At 40.3% G+C, this 22,971-nt stretch overlaps 1 protein-coding gene across 1 annotated transcript in view; it reads left to right on the top strand.

Annotated features, from left to right (window-relative positions):
* Positions 1-22,971, top strand: part of LOC121436248 (DNA repair protein RAD51 homolog 3-like) — a 56,642-nt gene that overhangs the window by 1,873 nt on the left and 31,798 nt on the right. The window contains exons 3-9 of the mRNA XM_041636022.1: positions 772-938; positions 4,357-4,490; positions 7,242-7,373; positions 11,350-11,416; positions 13,516-13,576; positions 16,271-16,331; positions 17,971-18,060. Coding sequence (XP_041491956.1) covers positions 772-938; positions 4,357-4,490; positions 7,242-7,373; positions 11,350-11,416; positions 13,516-13,576; positions 16,271-16,331; positions 17,971-18,060 — 712 coding nt within the window. The remainder of the gene's footprint in view (positions 1-771; positions 939-4,356; positions 4,491-7,241; positions 7,374-11,349; positions 11,417-13,515; positions 13,577-16,270; positions 16,332-17,970; positions 18,061-22,971) is intronic.

Raw genomic sequence — 22,971 nt, 5'->3', positions numbered from 1 at the left:
GTCTGAACTATATAACAATTGTTAGACCAGCCAGGGATATATAGTAAGACCTGGTGTCAACAACAACAAAAAAAAAAGTATGTTGAGCTGGAGAGATGGTTCAGTGGTTAAGAGCATTGACTGTTCTTCCAGAGGTCTTGAGTTCAATTCCCAGCAACCACATGGTGGCTCACAAACATGCAGACAGAATACTATATGTATAAAATCTTTTTTTTTTTTTGATTTGTTTTTCAAGACAGGGTTTATCTTTGTATCTGTGTAGCCTTGACTGTCCTGGACTAGGCTGGCCTCAAACTTACAGAGATCTGCCTGTCTCTGCCTCCCAAGTGCTAGAACTAAAGGCATACACCACCACCACCTGGCTCAAATAAATAAATCTTTAAAAAAAAGTATGTCTACTTGGGTGTAGTGACACAATCCTGTAAATATAGCAGTAAGGCTGGAGATTGAGATAGAAGGATTGAGAGTTGAAGGTTCAGCCTGGGCTACATTTCCAGAACCTAACTCAGAAAAAGGGAGAAAATATAAACCAATTCCTAGAAACCTAAAGACCACAAAGAGTTACTTAATGGTAATTTTGTGTAATATCTGCACTATAATCTAGGCATCTATGGATTCATAGGTATTTGGAGCTATGGAGAGTTAGCCATCTCTGTTGCCTTGGGGTATTACTTTTGTATTTAGAAAACTTGATGGTTTAGCTGATGATTAGACACAGTTTACAAAAGACATTTTGATAGTTATGATAATGATTTGGTCATTTCTTGACAGTATGCAATTGGCAGTGGATGTGCAGATTCCAGAATGTTTTGGAGGAGTGGCTGGTGAGGCAGTATTTATTGACACAGAGGGAAGTTTTATGGTTGATAGAGTGGCAACCCTTGCAACTGCCTGCATTCAACACCTTCGCCTTATAGCAGGAGCACACATGGACGAAGGTGAGTTAGCACAAAGTGCTCCTTCTGTAAGAGAAAGACAGTTTGTATTTGTGCCATTTCAGACTTCAGTAAGAGGTTGTCCCAAACTTGAAGCTTCTGCCTAGTTAACAGTACTCTCCCTGAAGCCTAGCTGTCTGTGATCATTCTGCCTCAGTCTCCAGAATGCTGGGATAGCAGACCTGTGTCGTACCCAACTTAGCAGCCATTGCTTTTTTAAATTTAATTAATTTTTTTAATGGTTTTTCAAGTCAGGGATTCTCTGTGTAACAGTCTTGGCTGTCCTGTAACTCACTTTATAGACCAGGTTGGCTTCAAACTCCCAGAGGTCTGCCTGCCAAACCTCCCAGGTGCTGGGATTAAAGGCACTCAGCACCACACCTAGCACAGCTCATGTCCTTCACCACTGAGTCACCTATCCAGCACAACAGACTTACTTTTAAAGTAATTGAGAAGGTAAGCACCTTGGCCAGTGCGATGGTTTAGCAGGTAAAGGTGCTTGTCACCAAGCTTGATAATGGAATTTGACCTCTAGAACTGCTATAACAGAAGAAGAGAACTGAAAATTGTCCCCTGAAATCCACAGATGCACTGTGGCGTTTGCATAAACAGGCACACACAGTTCATTACAAACAAAAACAGATTTTTTTTTTTGTTATATCTTTTCAGTAGAGATTCTGGAAAGGTAGACAAAATAATTCTGTCTAAAATGTCTAGTCGTGGCGCACGCCTTTAATCCCAGCACTCGGGAGGCAGAGGCAGGCGGATCTCTGTGAGTTTGAGACCAGCCTGGTCTACAAGAGCTAGTTCCAGGACAGGCTCCAAAACCACAGAGAAACCCTGTCTTGAAAAACCAAAAAAAAGTCTTACCCAATCTGTCCTTGGAAGTCCTGTATGGACAGAAGAGGTGCTGAGGCACTGGGATGTGAAGGCTTTAATGATTGGTGCATGAGAAAAATTAAAGGTTGTTTGTTTGTTTTGTTTTTTTACTAACTTAGTGTATATTGGAAGAGGCCAGAGTTTACTAACCTGAAGTCTAGTTCCCAGGATATCCTTGTACTGCTGTATGCCTGAGGATGATCTGGCACTGAGCCTCCTGCCTCCTTTTCCCACCTGCTGGGACTGCAGCTGTGAGCTGCTGGGTGCAGATAATTTTTCTGTGATGTTTTGTTTACTTTGGTTTGTTGTTTATTTTTGCAATGTTGGGGATCAAACCCAAGGCCTTGGAAATGTTAGTCAAGCACTCTATCACTTAACATCATTCCAGCCCGTTCTCTGTGAGTGAATCTCTGCACACACGCACTTGTGCATACACACGGGAGGGGTTGTTTTGTAATGTTATAGCATAAGTCGTTTTTTATTTGGCTTCTTGAGACAGGATCTTACTCTGTAACCCAAATTGGCCTGGAACTACGTAGGTTAGCTGGTCTGAAACTCCCAAGTTAAACAGTTTCTGACTTTTGTTGAGCTGGAGAGATGGCTCAGTCGTTAAAAGTACTACCTGCTCTTCCAGAGGTCCTGAGTTCATGTCCCAGCAACACATGGCAGCTCACAGCCAACTATAATGGGACGTGCCTTCTTTTGGTGTGCAGACATACATGTAGACAAAACACCATATATATAAATAAATAAATCTTTTAAAAAACATCTCATTTTACTTAGTGTGTATGCTCATGTGTGGAGATCAGAGAGAATTTGAGTTGTTCCTCCTACTGTGTGGATCCCAGAGATTGAACTCCGGTCATCTTGTCAGCCATCACAAACATCATAGGGACAGAAGAGAGTTCATTCATTAAAAGCTCCTGCTGCTCTTGCAGAGGATCTCGGTTTGGTTCCCAGCACCTCATGGAGGCACACAACTCTTCACAGCTCCAGTTCTGGCCTCAGTGGGCTCAAGGCACACACAAGGTGCACTTACATACAAGCAGAACACCTAATCATGTTAAAATTTTTTTAAAAAAATACATTTTAGAATGTGGTAATTAGTTTCTCATTTCAAAGCCAAACTCGCTTTATTTTCTTTTATGTGTTTGGGTGTTTTGCCTGAATGTATGAATGCACTGTATGTATACATTGCCTTTGGAGGCCAGAAGAGGGCATCAGATCTCCTCGGACTTGAATTACAGTCTGTTGTGAGCTGCCATGTAGGTTCTAGGACTCAAACCTGATTGCTCTGGAAGAACAGCCAGTATTCTTAACTACTGAGCCATCTTTCTAAGCACCCTACCCGCTTTTTTTAAAATTTATTTTTATTTTTTTAAACATGGCTGTCTCAGTACTTTCAGTGTAGACTAAGGTGGCCTTAAATTCTAAAGCATACTGACTTTTTAAAACCATACCAAACCATACTGATGTTTTAAAATCCAGTGTTAAGATTTCATAGTGTTACTACTCAAAGATCAGAGTGTTAAAGGGAAAATATACTCCATTGGGACATTTTTCTTTTAAAATCTTTTGGTTTTTGCTTTTGTTTTGTTTTGTTTTCAATACAGGGTTTCTCTGTGTAGCCCTGACTGTCCTGGAACTCAGTTTGTAAATCAGGCTGGCTTTGAACTCAGAGATCTGCTTACCTCTGCCCACCAAGTGCTAGAATTAAAGGTGTGAGCCACACCCCCTAGCCCCTGGATTTTCCTTTGAATTCTTAATTTGTATTCTTCAAAAACAAGAAAGAGAAACTTGAATCGTGATACTTCTGTTCAGTGGAAATCAATAGCTGGAGATAAACAGTAAGAATTTTGTTTATTTGTGAATAAATAATCCCTAGTATATTACACATACAATCAAAGACAATAAAGTAACTTTGGTTTTGAAATAAGAAACTAATTGTTGCATTTTAAAATGTATTTTTAAAAAAATATTTTAATGTGATTAGGTATTTTGTCTGCATGTCAGCACACCATGCCTGTACCTGATGTTCATGGAAACCAAAAAGTGACATCAGCTCTCTTGGAACTGGCGCTGTGGATGGTTAGAGTTAGGGTAAGCTGCTATGAGGGTGCTGGGAACCAAACCTGGGTCCTCTGCCAGAGCAGCAAGAACTCTTAAAGAAACAGTAGAGCCGGGCGGTGGTGGCGCACGCCTTTAATCCCAGCACTCTGGAGGCAGAGGCAGGCGGATCTCTGTGAGTTCGAGGCCAGCCGGTTTAGAAGAGCTAGTTCCAGGACAGGAACCAAAAAGCTGCCGAGAAACCCTGTCTCGAAAATCAAAAAAAAAAAAAAAAAGAAAGAAAAAAACAGTAGAAAACATTAAAAAACAATAAGATCAGCAGTCAACAAAGCACATTTTACGGCGATTCTGCAGTGGTTCTGTCATCTTTTAGATGTGATGTTGTTTTACAAGGGTACAAATAACGTATCTGTGATTGTCAGACATTTAGGAAAAGAAAAACTAAACTGTTTTCAGATTGCTTTGTTTGTTTCAGAACATCAGAAAGCCTTGGAGGATTTCACTCTTGAAAATATTCTTTCCCATATTTATTATTTCCGTTGTCATGATTACACTGAGCTGCTGGCACAAGCCTATCTCCTTCCAGATTTCCTTTCAGATCACTCAAAGGTATCGGTCATACTCCTGAAATAAAGTCTTTGGAAGTGTTGATAATTCAAAAATAAAGTGTAGCATAAACTTGATGTCCCTGCCCTGCAACTTACTTATTTTACTCTATTTTTTGCACATATATACTATATACATAGCAAAATATATATTCTTATGTATAGGTTATGGTTTTTTGGTCTTGTTTTTTTGTTTTTGGGTTTTTGAGACAAGGTTTCTCTGTGTAGCTTTGGAGCCTGTCCTTGAACTTGCTCTGCAGACCAGGCTGGCTTTGAACTCACAGAGATCGACCTATTCTGCCTCCCCAGTGCTGTGATTAAACGTGTGCTACCACCGCCTAGCTTACAGGTTTTATTTTGTTTTTTTTTTTTTAGACAGGGTTTTTCTGTGTAGCCTTGGCTGTCCTGGAACTCACATTGTAGACCAGTCTAGCCTTGAGATTTACCTGCTTCCACCTCTAGAGTGCTGAGATTAAAGGTGGGGGCCACACTGCTCAGCTGACTTTGAATTCTCAATCATTCTGTCTTCATTCAAGTGCCAGGATACAGGCTTTTGTTACCATATTCAGCCTGTTTCATTTTTATTATTATTATTTATTTAATTAATTTTTTTCTGAAACAAAGTTTCTTTGTGTAGCCCTGGCTGTCCTAGAACTTGTACTGTAGACCAGGCTAGCTTCAAACTCAGAGTTCCATCTGCCTCCGCCTTCTGAGTGCTATGATTAAAGGTGTGTGCCACCATGCCTGGCATTTGTTCTACTGTTTTTTTAATTTCAATTGGTTTACCTCTCCTTAGTCACTCTCTCTGTTTCTTTGTTTTTGTTAGGGCTCAAAGTTAAAGTCTGATCCGCGTGAGGCAAGTGTTCTACCACAGGTTCTCAGCTACTATTAGACTGTTTTGGTTACTATAGCTTTGTAGTACATTCTGAAATTAGGAAACAAGAATCCTCTTAACTTTGTTCTTTTAAAGATTTCTGTGGCTGTGTGGGGAGTCTTACAGTGAGTTTCAAGATTTCTGTGGCTGTGTGGGGTGTCTTACAGTGAGTTTGCTGTTGCTGTGACGACACACAGACATTTTGGTTGGAAAGGGTTAAGAGTCCATCATAGCAGGGAATCATAGCATCAGAGATGGCACAGCTGAGAGCTTACATATTTAACTGCAATCCAGAAGTAGAGAGAACACACTGGAAATGGTACATGGCTTTGAAACCTCAAAACTTGTCCCCAGTGATGTACTTCCTCTAGCAAGGCTATACTTCCTAAGCCTTACCAAAAAGCGCTACCAACTGGGAACCAAGTATTCAGATACTAGACTCTCGGGGATATTCATTCAAACCACCACACCATATGATTTTTTGGTTAATTTTTTATTAATGTATATATGGGCATTTTGCTTGCATTTATGTCTGTGTACCATGTATGTGCAATGTCCACACAGGCCTGAAACAGAGCACTGGTTTCCTGGGACTGGAGTTAAAGAAGATTGTGAATTGCCATGTGGGTGCTATGAATTGAACTTGGGTCCTCTGGAAGAGCAGCCAGTGCTCTTAACTGCTGAGCCATCTCCAGCAACAGAAATGAAGCTCGAACCTTGCATGTGCATGCAATGCTAGTATTCAGGTGATGATTCATGTAGAATCATTGGGTGATACTTTGCAGAAGAAAGAAAGCCTTTGAGGGCCGGAGAGATGGTTAAGAACACTGACTGCTCTTCAGAGTTGGAATGCCAACACCCACATAGTGGCTCACAACCATCTGTAAATTTGGTTCTAAGGGATCCCTTGCCCTCTGCTGGCCTTCACAGGTACTAGGCACAAACATGGTGCACAGGCATACATGGAGGCAAAACTAATACACATAGAATTATAAAATGAATTTTAAGAGGAAACCTTTGAAGAATTAGAAATAAAACCCTAGGATGAGGTATATAGCTCAGTAGTAGAGTGCTTACCATCTGTGGGCCATAGGTTTAATTCCTAGCATTATAAAAGAAAACTCTTTATTTTTATTTAATTTGAGTTAGAGTCTCACTGTATAGCCCAGCCTGGCCTGAAACTCACGATCCTCCTTCCTTCACCTTCTGCATGCTGAAATTATAGATATATACCACCATGCCTTTATTTTTAATTGTGCAAGGGACTGGAGGCCAGAGGAGAGCATTGGATCCCCTAGACAGATACCTGGAGTTATAGGAAGTTGTGAACTGCCTGACATGGGTACTAGGAACTGAACTTGCATCTTTTTTTTTTTTTTTCAGTTTTTCGAGACAGGGTTTCTCTGGTTTTGGAGCCTGTCCTGGAACTATCTCTTGTAGACCAGGCTGGTCTTGAACTCACAGAGATCTGCCTGCCTCTGCCTCCCGAGTGCTGGGATTAAAGGCGTGCGCCACCACCGCCCGGCTTGCATCTTCTTTAAGAGCAATGTACACTCAATTGCTGAGCCATCTCTCCAACTGCATCAAAAATGTTCAGCTAGCAAGCTAGATGGCTTTCTTTTTTTTTTTTTTTTCGTTTTTGATGGGGAGTTGTTTTTTCCTCAAACAAGCTTTCTCTAACAGTCCTGGCTGACCCGGATCTTGCTTTGTAGACTAGGTTGGCCTCAAAAAGAGATCTACCTGTCTTTGATTCTTGAATGCTGGGATTAAAGGCCTGTGCCACCCGACCCGACCTGATTTCTTTTTTAAGGTTCATTTTTGTAATGGGATATGTTCATTGTAATTGTAACTCCAAAACCAATTTCATTCTCCTGTGTTTAGGTGCAGTTAGTGATAATCGATGGCATTGCTTTTCCTTTCCGTCATGACTTTGATGATCTGTCCCTTCGTACGTGGTTACTGAATGGCCTAGCCCAACAAATGATCAGCCTCGCAAACAATCACAGATTAGCTGTAAGTATTATTAGAAGAATTTTATAGCTAAGACTGTATGAAATATTAATGTCTGGCTGGGCAGTGGTGGTGATGCACACCTTTAATCCCAATACTCGGGAGGCAGAGACAGGTGGGTCCCTGAGTTCGAGGTTAACCTGGTCTACAGAGTGAGTTCCAGGACAGCCAAGGCTGCACAGAGAAACCCTGTCTTGAAAAACAAAACAAAACAAAAAAATTGATGTTTAAATTTACTCATATTTTGCATGAGTAGATTAGACCCAGAGCCTCATGCACGGTAGGCAAATATATGTGAACTAAAGAGTGCAGGGTTACCTGTTTGCCATTAATTTTCACTCTGCAAACACATCTTCCCATTGACAAAAATAAAAATGCTGAGTTACCCTGGTTTTTTTTAACCTTTTTTTTTTTTGGTTTTTCGAGACAGGGTTTCTCTGTAGCTTTGGAGCCTGTCCTGGAACTCCCTTTGTAGACCAGGCTGGCCTTGAACTCACAGGGATCCACCTGCCTCTGCCTCAGGAGTGCTGGGATTAAAGGTGTTTACCACTGCCCGGCTTTTTTTTTTTTTTTTAACCTTTTAAGGGAAATTGTTAACACATACCTGTGATACACCAAATGTAAATAAAAAACTTCCTCTGTAAAATTTAAACCATACATTTTTTTCTTTGTGTTTCCAAATCTTAATCTTTTTAAAAAAAATATTTTGGATTTATTATATATACAGTGTTATACCTGCAGGCCAGAAGAGGGCACCAGATCTCATTACAGATGATTGTGAGCCACCAGGTGTTTTCTGGGAATTGAACTCAGGACCTCTGGAAGAGCAGTCAGTGCTCTTAACCTCTGAACCATCTCCAGCCCCTCTGTTTTTGTTTTTGTTTTTTTTGTTTTGTTTTAAATGTTTTTTGAGATAGGATAGCTTTGAAGCCTGTCCTGGAACTCACTCTGTAAACCAGACTGGCCTCAGACTTACAGACATCCGCTTACCTCTGTCTCCCAGTGCTAGGATTAAAGCCAGTTCTCTCCACTATGTTTTCCCAGAGATCAAACCTAAGTTGTCAGACTGCATGGAAAGTGCCTTTACCCACTGAGTACCACTTTACCATCTTACCATATCTTGCCATATCCTTTTTGCTAAAGCATAGTGCCCTTTCTTACTGCTAATTGTAATTTAGCATCCTTAGTGCTGGTATCCTGAAGATCCCCCAGTAGAGGGCACTCAAGACAAATAGGCTGCAGAGTGTTACAGTTTCCTAGGTTTTGGTGGGTTTTTCTTGTTCTGTTATTTTGCTGCTGCTGGTGCTGCTCCTCTAGCCCAAGACTTCAGACATACTACACAAACACTCTGCCATTGAAGTATGTCCCCTGCCCGATTTTAATTTAGCCCTTTCTCTTTTATGTATATAAGTTTTGGTTTGTGTGTACACATGGAGGCCCATGTACAGTGTGCATTTGCCTGTGGAGCCCAGAGGTCAGCACTATAATTCTTCTCAGTCGCTGTCTGCCTTAGTTAGGTTTTTTTGTGTTTGTCTGGTTTTGGTTTGTTTGTTTTTTGAGTCAGGGATTTTCTATTGTAACCCTGGCTGTCCTAGAACTCTCTCTGTAGACCAGGCTGTCTTTGAACTCAGATCCACCTGCCTCTGCTTCCCAAGCACTGGGATTAAAAGTATTCACCACCACTGCCTGGTGTTTTTTCTTTTAAGTCTTTTGTATGTGCATGGGTGCTGTACCTGCATGTATGTCTGTGTACCGTGTCAGTGCTGTGTGCAAGGAGGCCAGAAGAGGGCATTGGAACTACCAATACTGGGATTAAAGATGGTGGATAGTGGCTTGGGTTTTTGTTTTTTCAGGGCTCTGAAATTCAGGACTTTGAATTCACTATACATCTAAGGATGACACTAAATTCTTACCCTTTTTAAATTTTTTTGGAGACAAGGTCTTACTATGTAGCTCTGTCTGTTCGGAAACTCGTGTCCCCAGGCTGATATCAAACAGATCTTTTTGCTCCTGCCTCTACCTCTAAAGTGCTGGGATTAAATGAATGTACCGCTATGCCTTGCTGTCTTACCTTTATATTGCTGTGACAGAAGTACCATGACTAAGGCAAATTTGGAATACTTTATGTATTTTTGTTTTTATATCCCTACCAAAGTTTCCCCTTCCTCCTCTCCTCCAGTACCTCCCTGACCAAGGCAGTTTATAAAAATGTATAAGATATGCCAGGTGGTGGTGGCTCACGACTTTAATCCCGGCATTTGGGAGGCAGAGGCAGGCAGATCTCTGTGAGTCTGTGGCCAGCCTGGTCTACAGAGCAAGTTCCAGGACAGGCACCAAAACTACAGCGAAACCCAATCTTGGAAAAACCAAAAAGAAAAAAAGCATTTAAAGGTATGGCATTATGGCTTGCTTCTCCTTAAGTGCTAGGACCAAAGGAATGTACCATCCATATTTGGCTAAAATTTTGATGTTATTTTTTGAGATAGGTCTATCTATCCCTGGTTGCCCTTGAACTCTCTATATAGACCAGGCTGGCCTCAAACTCATAGAGATATATGCCTGCCTCTGTCCCCAAGTGCTGGGACTAAAGGCATATGCCACTAGGCCCCAAGATTTGAATTTTAAAAAGTGTAGGTACTGGAGAGATGGCTCAGTGAATAAAGTATTTGCTTTGGTAGCGTGAAGACCTGAGTTCAATACCCCAGCACCCACATAAAAGCCGAACATGGCACTACACTCCTGTAATCCCAGGATTGTGAAGGTGAGGGCACAGAAAGGATTTCCACAGGGGATTCTTTGGTTTTGCCAGCCAGCCAGCCAAACTCAAAGAAGAATCCTAGATTCAATGAGAAACCCTGTCTTAAAAAAAAAAAAAAAAAGGCCTGGAGTTGCCTTTAATATCAGCACCTGAGAGTCGGGCTGGTGAATCTCTTGAGTTCGAGGCCAGCCTGGTGGTCTACAGAGTGAGTTCCAGGACAGCTAGTTAAAAAGAAAAACCCTGTCTTAAAAAATGAAAAATAAATAAAAGAATAAGAATTCTTTGTTCCTTCAGATTTTTCTTATCATGTTTTCTGATAACACATGCTTGCAGGTAAGTACAGAAAATTTTTATTTTTAAAATTTCAAACAAATGAGCAAATCTCCATCTCTTCGCCTTTATTTAGAAAAAAAAATGTATTTTAAAGAGCTTTATTTAGTTTGTGTGTATGAGTGTTTTGCCTGCATGTATGTCTGTGTACCACATGTGTGCCTGGTGCCAGAGGAGGCCATAAGAGGGTTTCAGGTTTCTGGATTTGAAGTTATAAATCACTTCTCAACTTGTGGGTCATAACCCCCTCAAGACCATCAAAAACACAGATATTTACATTATGATTCATAACAGTAGCAAAATTATAGGCCTGAAATAGCAATGAAGCTGGGCAGTGGTGGCGCACACCTTTAATCCCAGCATTTGGGAGGCAGAGGCAGGCAGATCTCAGTGAGTTTGAGGCCAGCCTGGTCTACAGAGTGAGTTATACAGAGGACTGTAACACAGAGAAATCCTGTCTGGGGGTGAAAAATAAAGAAAGAAATAGCAACAAAAATAGTTTTATGGTTGGGGGGGGGGTCACCACAACATGAGAACTGTATTAAAGGGTCAAAGCACTAGGAATGTTGAGAACCACTGTTAAAAATTGTGAGCCACCATGTGAGTTCTGGAAATTGAATCTGGGTCCTGAATTTGAGTCATCTCTTTAGCCTCTAATATATTTTCTTTAACTTGTTATATTCAGAATATTATCTCATAGGACTGTTTACGTACTTTTTGTTTGTTTTTCGAGACAGGGTTTCTCTATGTAGCCCTGGCTGCCCTGGAACTAGCTGTGTAGACCAGGCTGGCCACAAACTCATAGAGATCCACCTGCCTCTGTCTCCCAAATGCTGGGACTAAAGGCATGCACCACCATTGTCCTAACTTTCTTATGTTTTGCTCTTATAGGTTATTTTAACAAATCAGATAACAACAAAGATTGATAAAAGTCAAGCATTACTTGTTCCTACATTAGGTGGGTAAATGAATTAGATAAAACATTTTCATTTTAATATTTTCCTACCTTGTCATTTGAATACTATAAGCTTTGAAAGCAGAGACTGCTAATCCACTGACTCATCTGCTCACTAAGTGCAGTGTCCTGAGATACCGACTAATCCTTTCATAATTTAACACATTTATTGAGTATCTGCTTTCTGGCAGCTGTGTTAGAAACCTGAGAAATAAATATTCAAAATAGGATTCTAGACATTAAAACCTCAGTCTTGCTGGGCAGTGGTAGCACACACCTTTAATTCCAGCACTCAGGAGGCAGAGGCAGACAGATCTCTGAGTTTGAGGCCAGCCTGGTCTGCAGAGTTCCAGGACAGCCAGGGCTACATAGAGAAATCCTGTCTCAAAAAACAAGCAAACAAACCCCTCAGTCTTAGGAGCTAGAGAGGTGGCTTAGCCATTAAGAGCACTGACTGCTTAAAATAAAAAAAGAAATTTAAAAAAACCTAAGCCCGCGGTCTTAGGCAGGAAAGGAGGAGGAAAGGGGTCTATTTAAATAAAAATCACACCAGTGCAAACAGGTATGACTATATTTCTTTTTTTTCTAAGATTTATTTATTATGTATACAGTGTTCTCCAAAAGAGGGCACCAGATCTCGTTATAGGTGGTTGTGAGACACCATGTGGTTGCTGGGAGTTGAACTCAGGACCTCTGGAAGCACAGTCTGTGCTCTTAACTACTGAGCCATTTCTCCAGTCCATGACTATATTTCTATTTTTTTTTTTATTTTCTTTGATTTTTCGAGACAGGGTTTCTCTGTGGCTTTGGAGCCTGTCCTGGAACTAGCTCTGTAGACCAGGCTGATCTCGAACTCACAGAGATCCGCCTGCCTCTGCCTCCCGAGTGCTGGGATTAAAGGCGTGCGCCACTACCGCCCAGCATGACTATATTTCTAATGTGATTTTATTAGAACACAATGTTTCAAGATCTATCTTGAAGTATTATTGAAACCCAATAATACTCTGTGTGCCAAACATGGTGATACAGAACTGTAGTCCCAGCTCTTCATGAGGCTGAAGTAGGAGGAACTTTAGCCCAGAAATCCAGGGAAAGCCTGGACTGCATAATGAAACCTCCTTGGTGACTTGTCTTTAATCCCAGCACTCCAGAGGCAGCAGCAGACTGGGTTCTCTAAATTCAAGGCCATCCTGGTCTAACTATCAAATTCCAGGTCGATCAGAACCATAATGAGACCCTGTTACTGGGTGTCAAAAATACATAGTAGGCCTTATAGAATGGAAGGTGGATAATATACTGAAACTATAATCTTTTCATGGAGCAAATAGAGGACAATGATTTGCATTGCTCTCCTGGAGAAGTAAAACTCTATCACTCTTAGGATCTTATCTTCCTCATGTGCCACAGGTTTTGAAACCAAGAACATTCTTTGGTTTGCTTTGTTTATACTTTGTTTTTTCAGAGAGGGTTTCTCTGTGTAGCCCTGTGTGTTCTGAAACTCACTCTTTAAACCAGGCTGGCCTCAAACCCAGAGATTCCCCTGCCTCTGCCTCCTAAGTGTTAGGATTAAAGGTATACACCACCTCTGCCTGGTCAAAACCAAGAATATTATTTTTTTAACTAAATACTTTATTATTTTATATTTCTTTTCTTTTTTTAGTTTCTCAAGACAGGGTTTTTCTGTGTAACTGCTCTGGCTTTCCTGGAACTCGCTCTGTAGACCTTGAACTCAAAAAGATCCACCTGCCTCTTGGGAGCTGCAATTAAAGGCATCCACTACCCCACCTGGTCCAAGAATTTTATTTTATTTAATTAATTAGTTAATTAATTTATTTAATTTTCGAGACAGGGTTTCTCTGTAGTTTTTGGTGCCTGTCCTGGAACTAGCTCTTGTAGACCAGGCTGGCCTTGAACTCACAGAAATCCACCTCCCTCTGCTTCCCAAGTGCTGGGATTAAAGGCGTGCGCCACCACCGCCCGGCTCAAGAATATTTTTATTCTAAATTTGGTAATCTAAGATTGTATTTGGCCAGAGACCTTCTAAGCAACTTGAAAATTCTAAAGGTATTATATAGTTAATTCTTTTTTTTTTTTTTTTTTAGGGGACAGCTGGGGGCACGCTGCTACGATAAGGCTTATTTTTCATTGGGAACAAACGCAAAGGTCAGTATAGAAATAAGTTCATAATTCAGAATATTAGTCTAATTACACTGAGTACTTAATGGTTCTTAGCATTAGTCCTCAGCTTGAGATTTGCAGTGACCCATAAACCACTGCTTTTGTTGCCTTGTTTGACATCAGTTATAGAAAACAGAAACACACTGTTAGTACTGCACATTCAGCTACATAGGGAATTCTTTGTGTATTTAAATGATGGGGTGAATGCACCTGGAACATGTAGGTGGCTAAGGAATTGCTGCCTTCTGATACTCTTTGAAATCCCTTATTAACTATGAAGAAGGAGGTGGTACTTTGCGTTCCCAGAAAGGATTGAAGAATAAAATCAGGACAAAATGAAAACTTTTGAGGTTAGCGTTAGGACTAATACATGTGGAAAATAGGATGGTGTTTCTTAGTTGCTTAATATAGTTCTTGCATGAAATTGTGTCTGCCATTTTTTCCCCCTTTATTACCCATGTATTTACCTGCCTTTCACAAGTATTATTCTTTAAAATAAAATCATGGCAGCATGGAGCCTTTGTGTTTGTTTCTAAAGCTGCTGCGCAAGAGAATGGACCTGCTTTCCTTTTCTTTAAAGTAGGCCATTGAAAGCTATGAAGTCTTTTATTCTGAACTTCAAAAAAATAACAGATTTATGCCAGCCTTTCTGCTTTGTGATTAATTGGCATAACCTAGAGAACTTGGTGTGGAAGTGCTCTAATAAAGAAGGAAACTGAGGCAGTATGTAGGGCAGCATTGAGCTTAGCGATACTATATTTTTATTTTATTCCTAGAAAGCTGCATTACATACCTTCTAATTCTCTTTCAAATTCATATTGTGGTTAGGTATGTTGGCACATACCAGCACTCGGGACTGAGGAGAACAGTCTGAGTTCGAGGCTAACATGGCCTGTGTAGTTCCAGGTCAGCCTAGGACTGCAAGAGTCCTTAAAAAAGAATAGAAAAAGCCTTATCATAAAACTCTGTTTCATGAACAAAATTTTTTGGAGGGTGGAGAGGATATATATATTTATCTGTCAATGGAGTCCTGGCTGTCACGGAGTTCGCTGTATAGCCCAGGCTGGCCTTGAACTCAGAGATCTGCCTGCTTCTGCCTTCTGAGTGCTGACATTAAAGGGGTGCACCACCACTCCCAGCTTTATTTAATTTTTAAAAAGGGATTTATTTATTAGCCGGGCGGTGGTGGCGCACGCCTTTAATCCCAGCACTCGGGAGGCAGAGGCAGGCGGATCTCTGTGAGTTCGAGACCAGCCTGGTCTACAAGAGCTAGTTCCAGGACAGGCGCCAAAACCACAGAGAAACCCTGTCTCAAAAAAAAACAAAACAAAACAAATAAAAAGGGATTTATTTGATGTGAGTAGTCTTCCTGCCGATTTTTGCATGTCCGGTGCCCACAGAGGTCAGAAGAGGGCACTGGATCCCCTGGAACTGGAATTAGAAATGGTTGTGAGCTGCCCTGTGGGTACTGGGAACTGAACCTGAGTTCTCTGCAGGAGCAGCGAGTGCTCTGCACTCCGCAGCCACCTCCCCAGCCCTTACTGTGGCTGTAAGGAAAGGAAGGCACGGACTTTGTGCAGTAGCCTCTGGAGATAGAGACTGCGTGAGTCAGTTGGAAAAGACTGCACCAGTGCAGCCACTAAAACCTAACTTGGTCAGCATGAATTCTTTCCCTTTGTCCTGTAAGAACTTTTCAAGAAGATAATTATAATATTGCATGCAATTCTTTTATTCCCTAGTAGAAGTGCTTTTCCTCTGAATTGTTGATTTCAAGTCTGTAGATATGACAATCAGATTATGATAATCAGAATTCAGTCGCTAAAGAATCAAGATATTTTTGTTTATTGTTTGAAACTAAATTGTCTTTAAGTTTTGTGAAATATTTGCTTCTAGGGGAATATGGTGGTTTTGTTTGGTTTGGGTTTTGGGTACTAGAAATTGAACGAGGACTTTTGAGCATGCTCAATATAAGCTCTCCTACTATAGATGAGCTATGGGCCCATCCGTAAGATTGCGTGAAGTCTTATATGCTTTTTATTTGTTGTTTGTTTTTGAGATAGACTCTCAAGTAGCCCAGGCTGGCCTGTAACTTACTAGATAGCATAGAATGGCCTTAATTCTTGAAACTTTTGCTTAGTTTCCAGAAAAGTACCCCGCTGATATTAGGGAATTAGGGCCTGGGAAATGCTAAGCAAACACTCTGCCATCAAGTTGTATACTCTCATGTTTTTTAGAAATTTATTTTAAAAATATGAAAATAATTTATAAACTGATAATAAAAATGAACACTTTAAATATGAACAGAAAAACCTAAAACCTTGAATAATATTTATAATATGAATTGAGCTTAGATATTATCTCATGGACTAGTAACATCTGATTTTATATTTTGCTTTTTGTGTTTTTTTTAACATAGGCTCTTTTTAAAGAAGGATTTTGTTTGTTTTAAGACACAGACTGGCCTTGAACTTGTGGGCTCAAAAAAATCCTACTTCTGCCTACTTGAAACTAAAGGCATCCGCATGGTAACCTGTGAGGGAAGGTTTTCTGTTTCTTAATATTTCTCTACAATTATGTTCTTGAGAACACTTGATAAGATTCTGCACATTTAAATTATGAAATCAGCTATGCAACCTAATTATTAAAGTAATGTTTATATGTATTTTTTTCTTCAAACAGATTTGCAACATTGTACAAGTCGCCAAGCCAGAAGGAGTCCACAATACCATTTCAGATCACAGTTAGTATTATTTAATCAGAGTGGGGTTTTGGTGTTGGTGGGCAGTAAATATCTGAAGGGGTCATGTACAAATGGTTTCTGTTAATCTTATAAGCAGCAAGCATGTTTGAAGACAGTTTTGGTGGGAGAACATCACCAAAACAGTACTAACAGAATACTGTAGTTACAGTTGGGCGGTGGTGGCGCACGCCTTTAATCCCAGCACTTGGGAGGCAGAGGCAGGCAGATCTCTGTGAGTTCCAGGACAGCTAGGGCTACACAGAGAAATCCTGTCTCAAAAAAACCAAAAAAAAAAAAAAAGCCAGAAAAGAAAAAGAAAAAAAATTATCTTTGAAAACAGAGGAAATATTTATGTTTCATGGCATCTGTAAAATCTCCTACAGACTTTTATGTTAAAAGTTTTCAGAAAGGAAAAGGTACAGCTGGACATGATGGCCTACACTTAGGAGATTGAGGTAGACGGGGATCAGTAGTTCAAGAGCAGCCTAAAAAGTATGTGGTCCTGTTTCAGAAATATCAGCAACAAGAAAGGATAATGCTGGTGTTAGTATTTGGTCTGTAGTACCTGTCAAACTTATGTCACTCTCCTGAACACTTACATCACTAGACACCAGGCCCAAGTCACCCTCAAACTCACTACAAAGCTAATCATGACCTTTGAGCTTCATTATTCAATATATTTTTAAAATTTTTTTTAATATTTATTTATTTATTATGTATACAATATTCTGTCTGTGTGTATGTCTGCAGGCCAGAAGAGGGCACCAGACCTCATTACAGATGGTTGTGAGCCACCATGTGGTTGCCGGGAATTGAACTCAGGACCTTTGGAAGAGCAGGCAATGCTCTTAACCACTGAGCCATCTCTCCAGCCCCCTATTTTTAAAATTTATATATCATTTGTATACCATTTGTGTGCTTGGTGTCCAAGGAGGGTGAGCCTCCACCTGGGTCTTTCTCAAGAACAAGTGCCCTTAACTACTGAGCCAATTCTCTCCAACCCTTGCTTTTTTTTTGAGACAGGGTCTCTCTACATAGCCTTCGCTGTCCTAGAACTTATTCTATAGACCAGGCTGGCCTCACACTCAGAAATTTGCCTACCTCTGCCTCCCGAGTGCTAGAATTAAAGGTGTGAGCCACCACACTAAGCAGCCATCTTGTAAGGATAGAGAGAACAATGGAAAGCAGTTCTGAAAATGAATTCTTCACTTAGTGTTTACACTGCCCTTACTATCCCCAACCTGCCGTTGTTTTGTCTTTTTGAGAAGAGGTCTTGTTATATATATAGTCCAGGCTGACTTTGAACTTTTGATCCTCCTGCCTCAGCTGCCTGAGGGCTTACTATTACAGATGCATACCACATGCCAGACAGAATATTTTATTGTGAAGATGATTTGTAAAGCAGATAAATAGCAGATCAGACTACTTTCCACTTCTCTCGGCAGGTACCATAAAGCTTACTAGGATTCTTTTTAGAGAACTTTTGTTGTTAACTTGGGCAAAAGGGTGTTGGGTCTCATCACTGAACTATTGGAGTCTTAGAGAACATCCTTATTCAGTGTTATTTAAAAACTATTTGGAAAATTAATTTTTACTTTAAATGTTCATTAAGTGTGTTCGTGTATTCTTCATCTTGCAGCCTCAGGGATTTCGAGATGCTGCCATCACTGCTCCTTCGTCACAGGCAGGAGCGTCTTTGAATTTCCGGAAACGGTCACGAGAACAAGAGGTAGAGTGCTGACCCAAAACTAATCTCAGTATACAGTTAGACTCGCCATGTGATATTCATTGTAGTACATAGAAGTTTTTGATAGTCTTTAAATATAAGCACATATTCTTTAAAATATAGACACATTCACTCATGCCATGAGTGAATCAGAATTATTTGATATGAATGGGAAATAGTTACAGACTCTTCTGGGAAAAAAAAATTTTTTTCTGTATGCATATGCCATGGTGACTTGTAGTAAGAGGACAACTTGGGGAGTCAATTTTCTACTTCCACTTTCTTTTTTAATTTATTTTTATTTGTATGGGTGTTTCCTGTGTGTGTGTGTGTTCATGTGTGTTCGTTCACTATGTGTGTGCTGGTGCCTACAAAAGCCAGAGTAGGTTGGTGGATCCCCTGGAATTGAAGTTAAATGATACTGAGTCACCATGAAGGTGCTGGGAACCAGACCCCAGCCTTCTGCAAGAGCCAAAAATGTTCCCTAATGCTGAGCGGTGGTGGTGCACGCCTTTAATCCCAGCACTTGGGAGGCAGAGGCCGGTGGATCTCTGCGTGTGAGGCCAACCTGGGCTACAGAGTGAATTCCAGGACAGCCAGGGTTATATAAAGAAACCCTGCCACTGAGGGAGAATCCAGTCTTTTTTTCTCTACTTACTGTCTCCAGTTGGTTTGGACAAACAAGTCTACCTGGCAGATGGTGGTTGCATTTGGATTTCATCTTAGAGTTAGAGTGTATGATAAATTAAAAAGATACAGATTTTCTTTTATTTCATGTCATCAATATGATTACCCTTTCTGGTAATTGATGTACATACATGAATATTGATAGTATGACTTCATCTATCAAAATAAAAAGTTAAAATATAAAGTAGCCATCAAAGATTAATGTGGCTAAAAGTTTGCTTCCAGGGAGGTATTATTGGAAGGTAGTAGAAACTAAGAAGTAGGGCCTTATGGGAAATCTTTAGATCATTTTGAGGATGTACTTCAGAGAGGATTGTGGGACTCCAGGTCTGTTTTTTCTCTTGCTTCCTGGTCTTGAGGTGAACAGTTTGGTCTTATCATGTGTACATCAGCTATTGCCATCTGGTAAACCAACCAGAGACCTGGAAGCACTGAGTTTGTCTGATCATGGGCTATAACCTCTAAAACTGAGCCAAAATAAACCTTTTATGTCAGCTATTATAGTGATGAAAAGCTAACACAAATAGATTTGTATGCACACAAATATTTTCAAGATTTATGAGTGTTTTGCCTGCTTGTGTGTCTGTGTACCATGTCTGTAAAGCACAGGAGAGAATATTGGATCCCCAGGAATTCTTACAGGCAGTTCTGAAATACCATGGAGGTGCTGGAAACTGAATTTAAGTCTTCTGTAAGAGCAGCAGTGCTCTTAACTGCTGAAACATCTTTCCAGTACCTCAGTGTGACTTTTTTTAAAAATTGGTATAATAATGGGTTTCATGACGACTTTTGTGTGCTTTTTGATTTTTGAGACAGGGTTTCTCTGTAACAACAGCTCTGGCTATCCTGGAACTCTCTTTTGTAGACTATGTTGGCCTTGAATTCACAGAGATCCACCTGCTTCTGCCTCCCAAGTGCTGGAATTAAAGGCATGCACCACCACCTTTCATGAAGACATTATAGGTATATCATGTACTCACTTCCAGTGTTTTAATGTCATTTCCTTGTTTTATCATGTTGTGGACACAGCTCATACAACATAAGCTGATAATATAGTTTACTTTAAAAACTCATTTTGGAACAGGGTGGTGGTGGCAAATGCCTTTAATACCAACATTTAGGAAGCAGAGGCAGGTGGATCTCAGTGACTTCGAGGTCAGCCTGGTCTACAAAGTGAGTTTCAGGACAGCCAGGACTGGACTGTTCAGAGAAGCCCTGTCTCATAAAAACAAAACAAAACAAAAAAAATATTTTGGGAAGAATAAATACTAGAAATTTATATTATCTATTGCTGTACTTGGAAAATCAGTTTGATACCAAATAAGTTTAGGTGTTTATTATGTTAAAATATAAAGTTAAAAGCTCACATAACCTGATTCAACACCTGGTTTTGTTTATTTTTAGGATACAGGCTTAACATTTTAAATATAGTTATTACATATCTACATTGTTAGAGAAAAACTTAGAGATCATTTCATCATGGGCTGGGGAGATACTTCATTCAATAAAATGCTTGCCATGCCGGCATGAAGATAAGAGTTTTATCCTTGGAACCCACATGAAATAAACCTGAGACAGGCAGATCACTGGATCTCACGAGGCAGCCAGGACAGCTGGACCTGGGCTTCAAGCTAGTGAGGCTGTCTTAAAAGACTAGGGTGTACAGCTGGGGAATGACACTCTGAGGTGTGATCAGGCCTCTACATACACACACACACACACACACCATTCTACCAGTGTCTTTCCTGTGTGATGCATGTGTGCACGTTTGTGTATGTGGGTGAATGTGGTTGTATGTGATCCACAGTTGTCATGGGGTGTTCAGAGGACAAGCTCGTTGTTGGTCTTTGCTTTCTACTGTGTTTGAGACAGCATCTCATTGCACTGGTCTGCAAGCTCCCAGGGATTCTCCTGTCTCTGCCTCCAGATATGCCACAGGAGGGCCAGGATTACAGGGGCATGCTCTTAACTGCTGAGCCATCTTTCAGCCCCACTGTGTTTTATTTTTGTCAATAATGTTCTTAATCAAGTTTCTGTGGTTGGTGGTAAAGTTACAGTATAATCTGATAGGATGATCCTAGAACTAAAGTTAGACCCACATTCTCACTCTGCCTGAGACTTCCAGAAGCCATGCCAATTTGGGCGTCTTTATTTTTCATACTTATTTTTACTGCCTTATTTATAAAAAAGATTGTTTATAAATGATTGTTTGATTTTTCTGGCTTCTGTTTTTATAGAGGCATTATGAGGCAGACAGTCACTGGAAATAATCAACACTGAAAATATTGGAAACAAGGACATTTACTTTCAAGATCACAGAAGTGTGGTTGCTGCATCCCTGTAATCCCAGCACTCGGAAGCTAAGGCATGAGGATTGCTGTTAGTTCCAGCCTAGCCTGAGCTGCACAACAAGACCCTGTGTCTAAAAATAAATAAAACATCATAAAAACCAATAATATTCACATTACTCTTATAATACGTTGAATTTCAGTTTTGAGACAAAGCTGAATTGTTTTATTGCTTTAGAAAACATACTGAGTTACAGGAGAGAAGCTGACTGTTCATAATATGTATTTTTAGTTAACATCAGTGCCTAAATTTACTGTTACTGTTAAAATTTACAGAACATTTTGCTCCCTTAGAATCGATTTTGGCATAAAAAGATGTTGACAAGATTTCATGTATTTTTGACCACAGTTTATTTCTTTGCTTGTTTTCAGTCCCAGTTCACCTTTGACACAGGCTTCTTAGTATTTCAGGTGTCCATTTGACTTCCATTCTATGTAGTGAGATGGAAAGTGAGTTTTTAAGCATTCTATTACTTTATGATTTTTATGTGTAACTTAAGAAAATATAAAAATTATTCTCATTCAGAAGAATGGAGGGAGAACTCAAGGTTATATCCTACCTACTTTCAAAAATAAGAAATTGCAAGAAAAAGGTCAAAAACCAAGCAGTTATGTAAAGAGAAGTTATGACAAAAGCCATATAAATTGAGGCTCAAAAAGAAAAGTATAATGCAGCAGAAACAAGTCCCAGTGCCTTTATCAATGGCTTTTTGGGACCCTAGTCTATTTGTCTATTTGGATGCAAAGCTTCCTAGGACTGGATGTGGTGGGGGGTGGACTTCCCACAGGGCAGGGTTTCCTGCCCTCTCTTAAGGAGGGAGAGGGAGGGAGGAGGGGAAGTGGGGGAGCGGGAGGGGAATGGGGGGAGGGGAAGAAGTGTAAATTTTTTGAATGGAAAAATAAAAAAAAAGTATAATGGCAAAACTAACTGGTTCAATAATAGGAAGTACACTAGTATTTTTTTTTTTTAAGATGCATTTTGTTTTTGCTTGCATGTATATCTGTGTGGGAGTATCAGGAGTTAAAGCAATTGTGAGCTGCCATGTAGATACCGGGAATTGAACCTGGGTCCTCTGGGAGAGTAGTCAGTGCTCTTAACCACTGAGCCATCTCTCCAGCCCTAGTACACTAGTTCTTAGGAAGAAAAAAAATGGTAATGAAGACAAAAGTAAATAAAATGGCTTAGTAAGTTGCCCTCCCCATCAGCCAAGTGGTGGTGAAACATAATCCCAGCACTTGGGAATTAAAAAAAAAAAAAAAAAGACAAAAGAATAAAAGAAACCCAAGTGACTAGAGATTCATTTTAAAAAAGTCAAGTTTTCTTTAAATCCAGTGCTTTTCCTGCACCAAAAGAAAAGTACCTGAAAGTAGAAGTCATAAAATACCTACATATTTTTTTTTGGTGGGGGGAAGGGAGCTTGTTTTTGGCTTTTCAAAACAGTCTGGGGGGCTGGAGAGATGGCTCAGTGGTTAAGAGCACTGACTGCTCTTCCAGAGGTCCTGAGTTCAATTCCCTGGTGGCTCACAGCCATCTATAATTAGACCTGGTGCTCCCTTCTGGCTTGTGGGCACACATGGAAGGAATGCTGTACACACAAACACACACACACACACACACACACACACACACACAAACTCACAAAACAGACTGGGTAGCCCTGACTGGCCTGGAGCTCAGAGGTCCGCCTACTGGGAGTGCTGGGATTAAAGGAGTCGCCACTGTGCCCCAGTCATGTTGGAATTGATAGGTCTCGCTGTGATTCACATGATTGTGGCCTTCATACATTGGTTTCCTGTAGATGCCCTCGCACTAGATGATATCCTATGCAGTCAAATTCGGAACATGCTTCTGAGCTCCCGATTCAAGTGTTTGAACTGT

The sequence above is a fragment of the Microtus oregoni genome, unplaced genomic scaffold, assembly GCF_018167655.1.
Source record: "Microtus oregoni isolate MIOR12 unplaced genomic scaffold, Mior012 000048F_ref0000485, whole genome shotgun sequence".
In the NCBI taxonomy this organism is placed as follows: domain Eukaryota; kingdom Metazoa; phylum Chordata; class Mammalia; order Rodentia; family Cricetidae; genus Microtus; species Microtus oregoni.
This window is presented reverse-complemented; position numbering and strand designations above follow the sequence as displayed.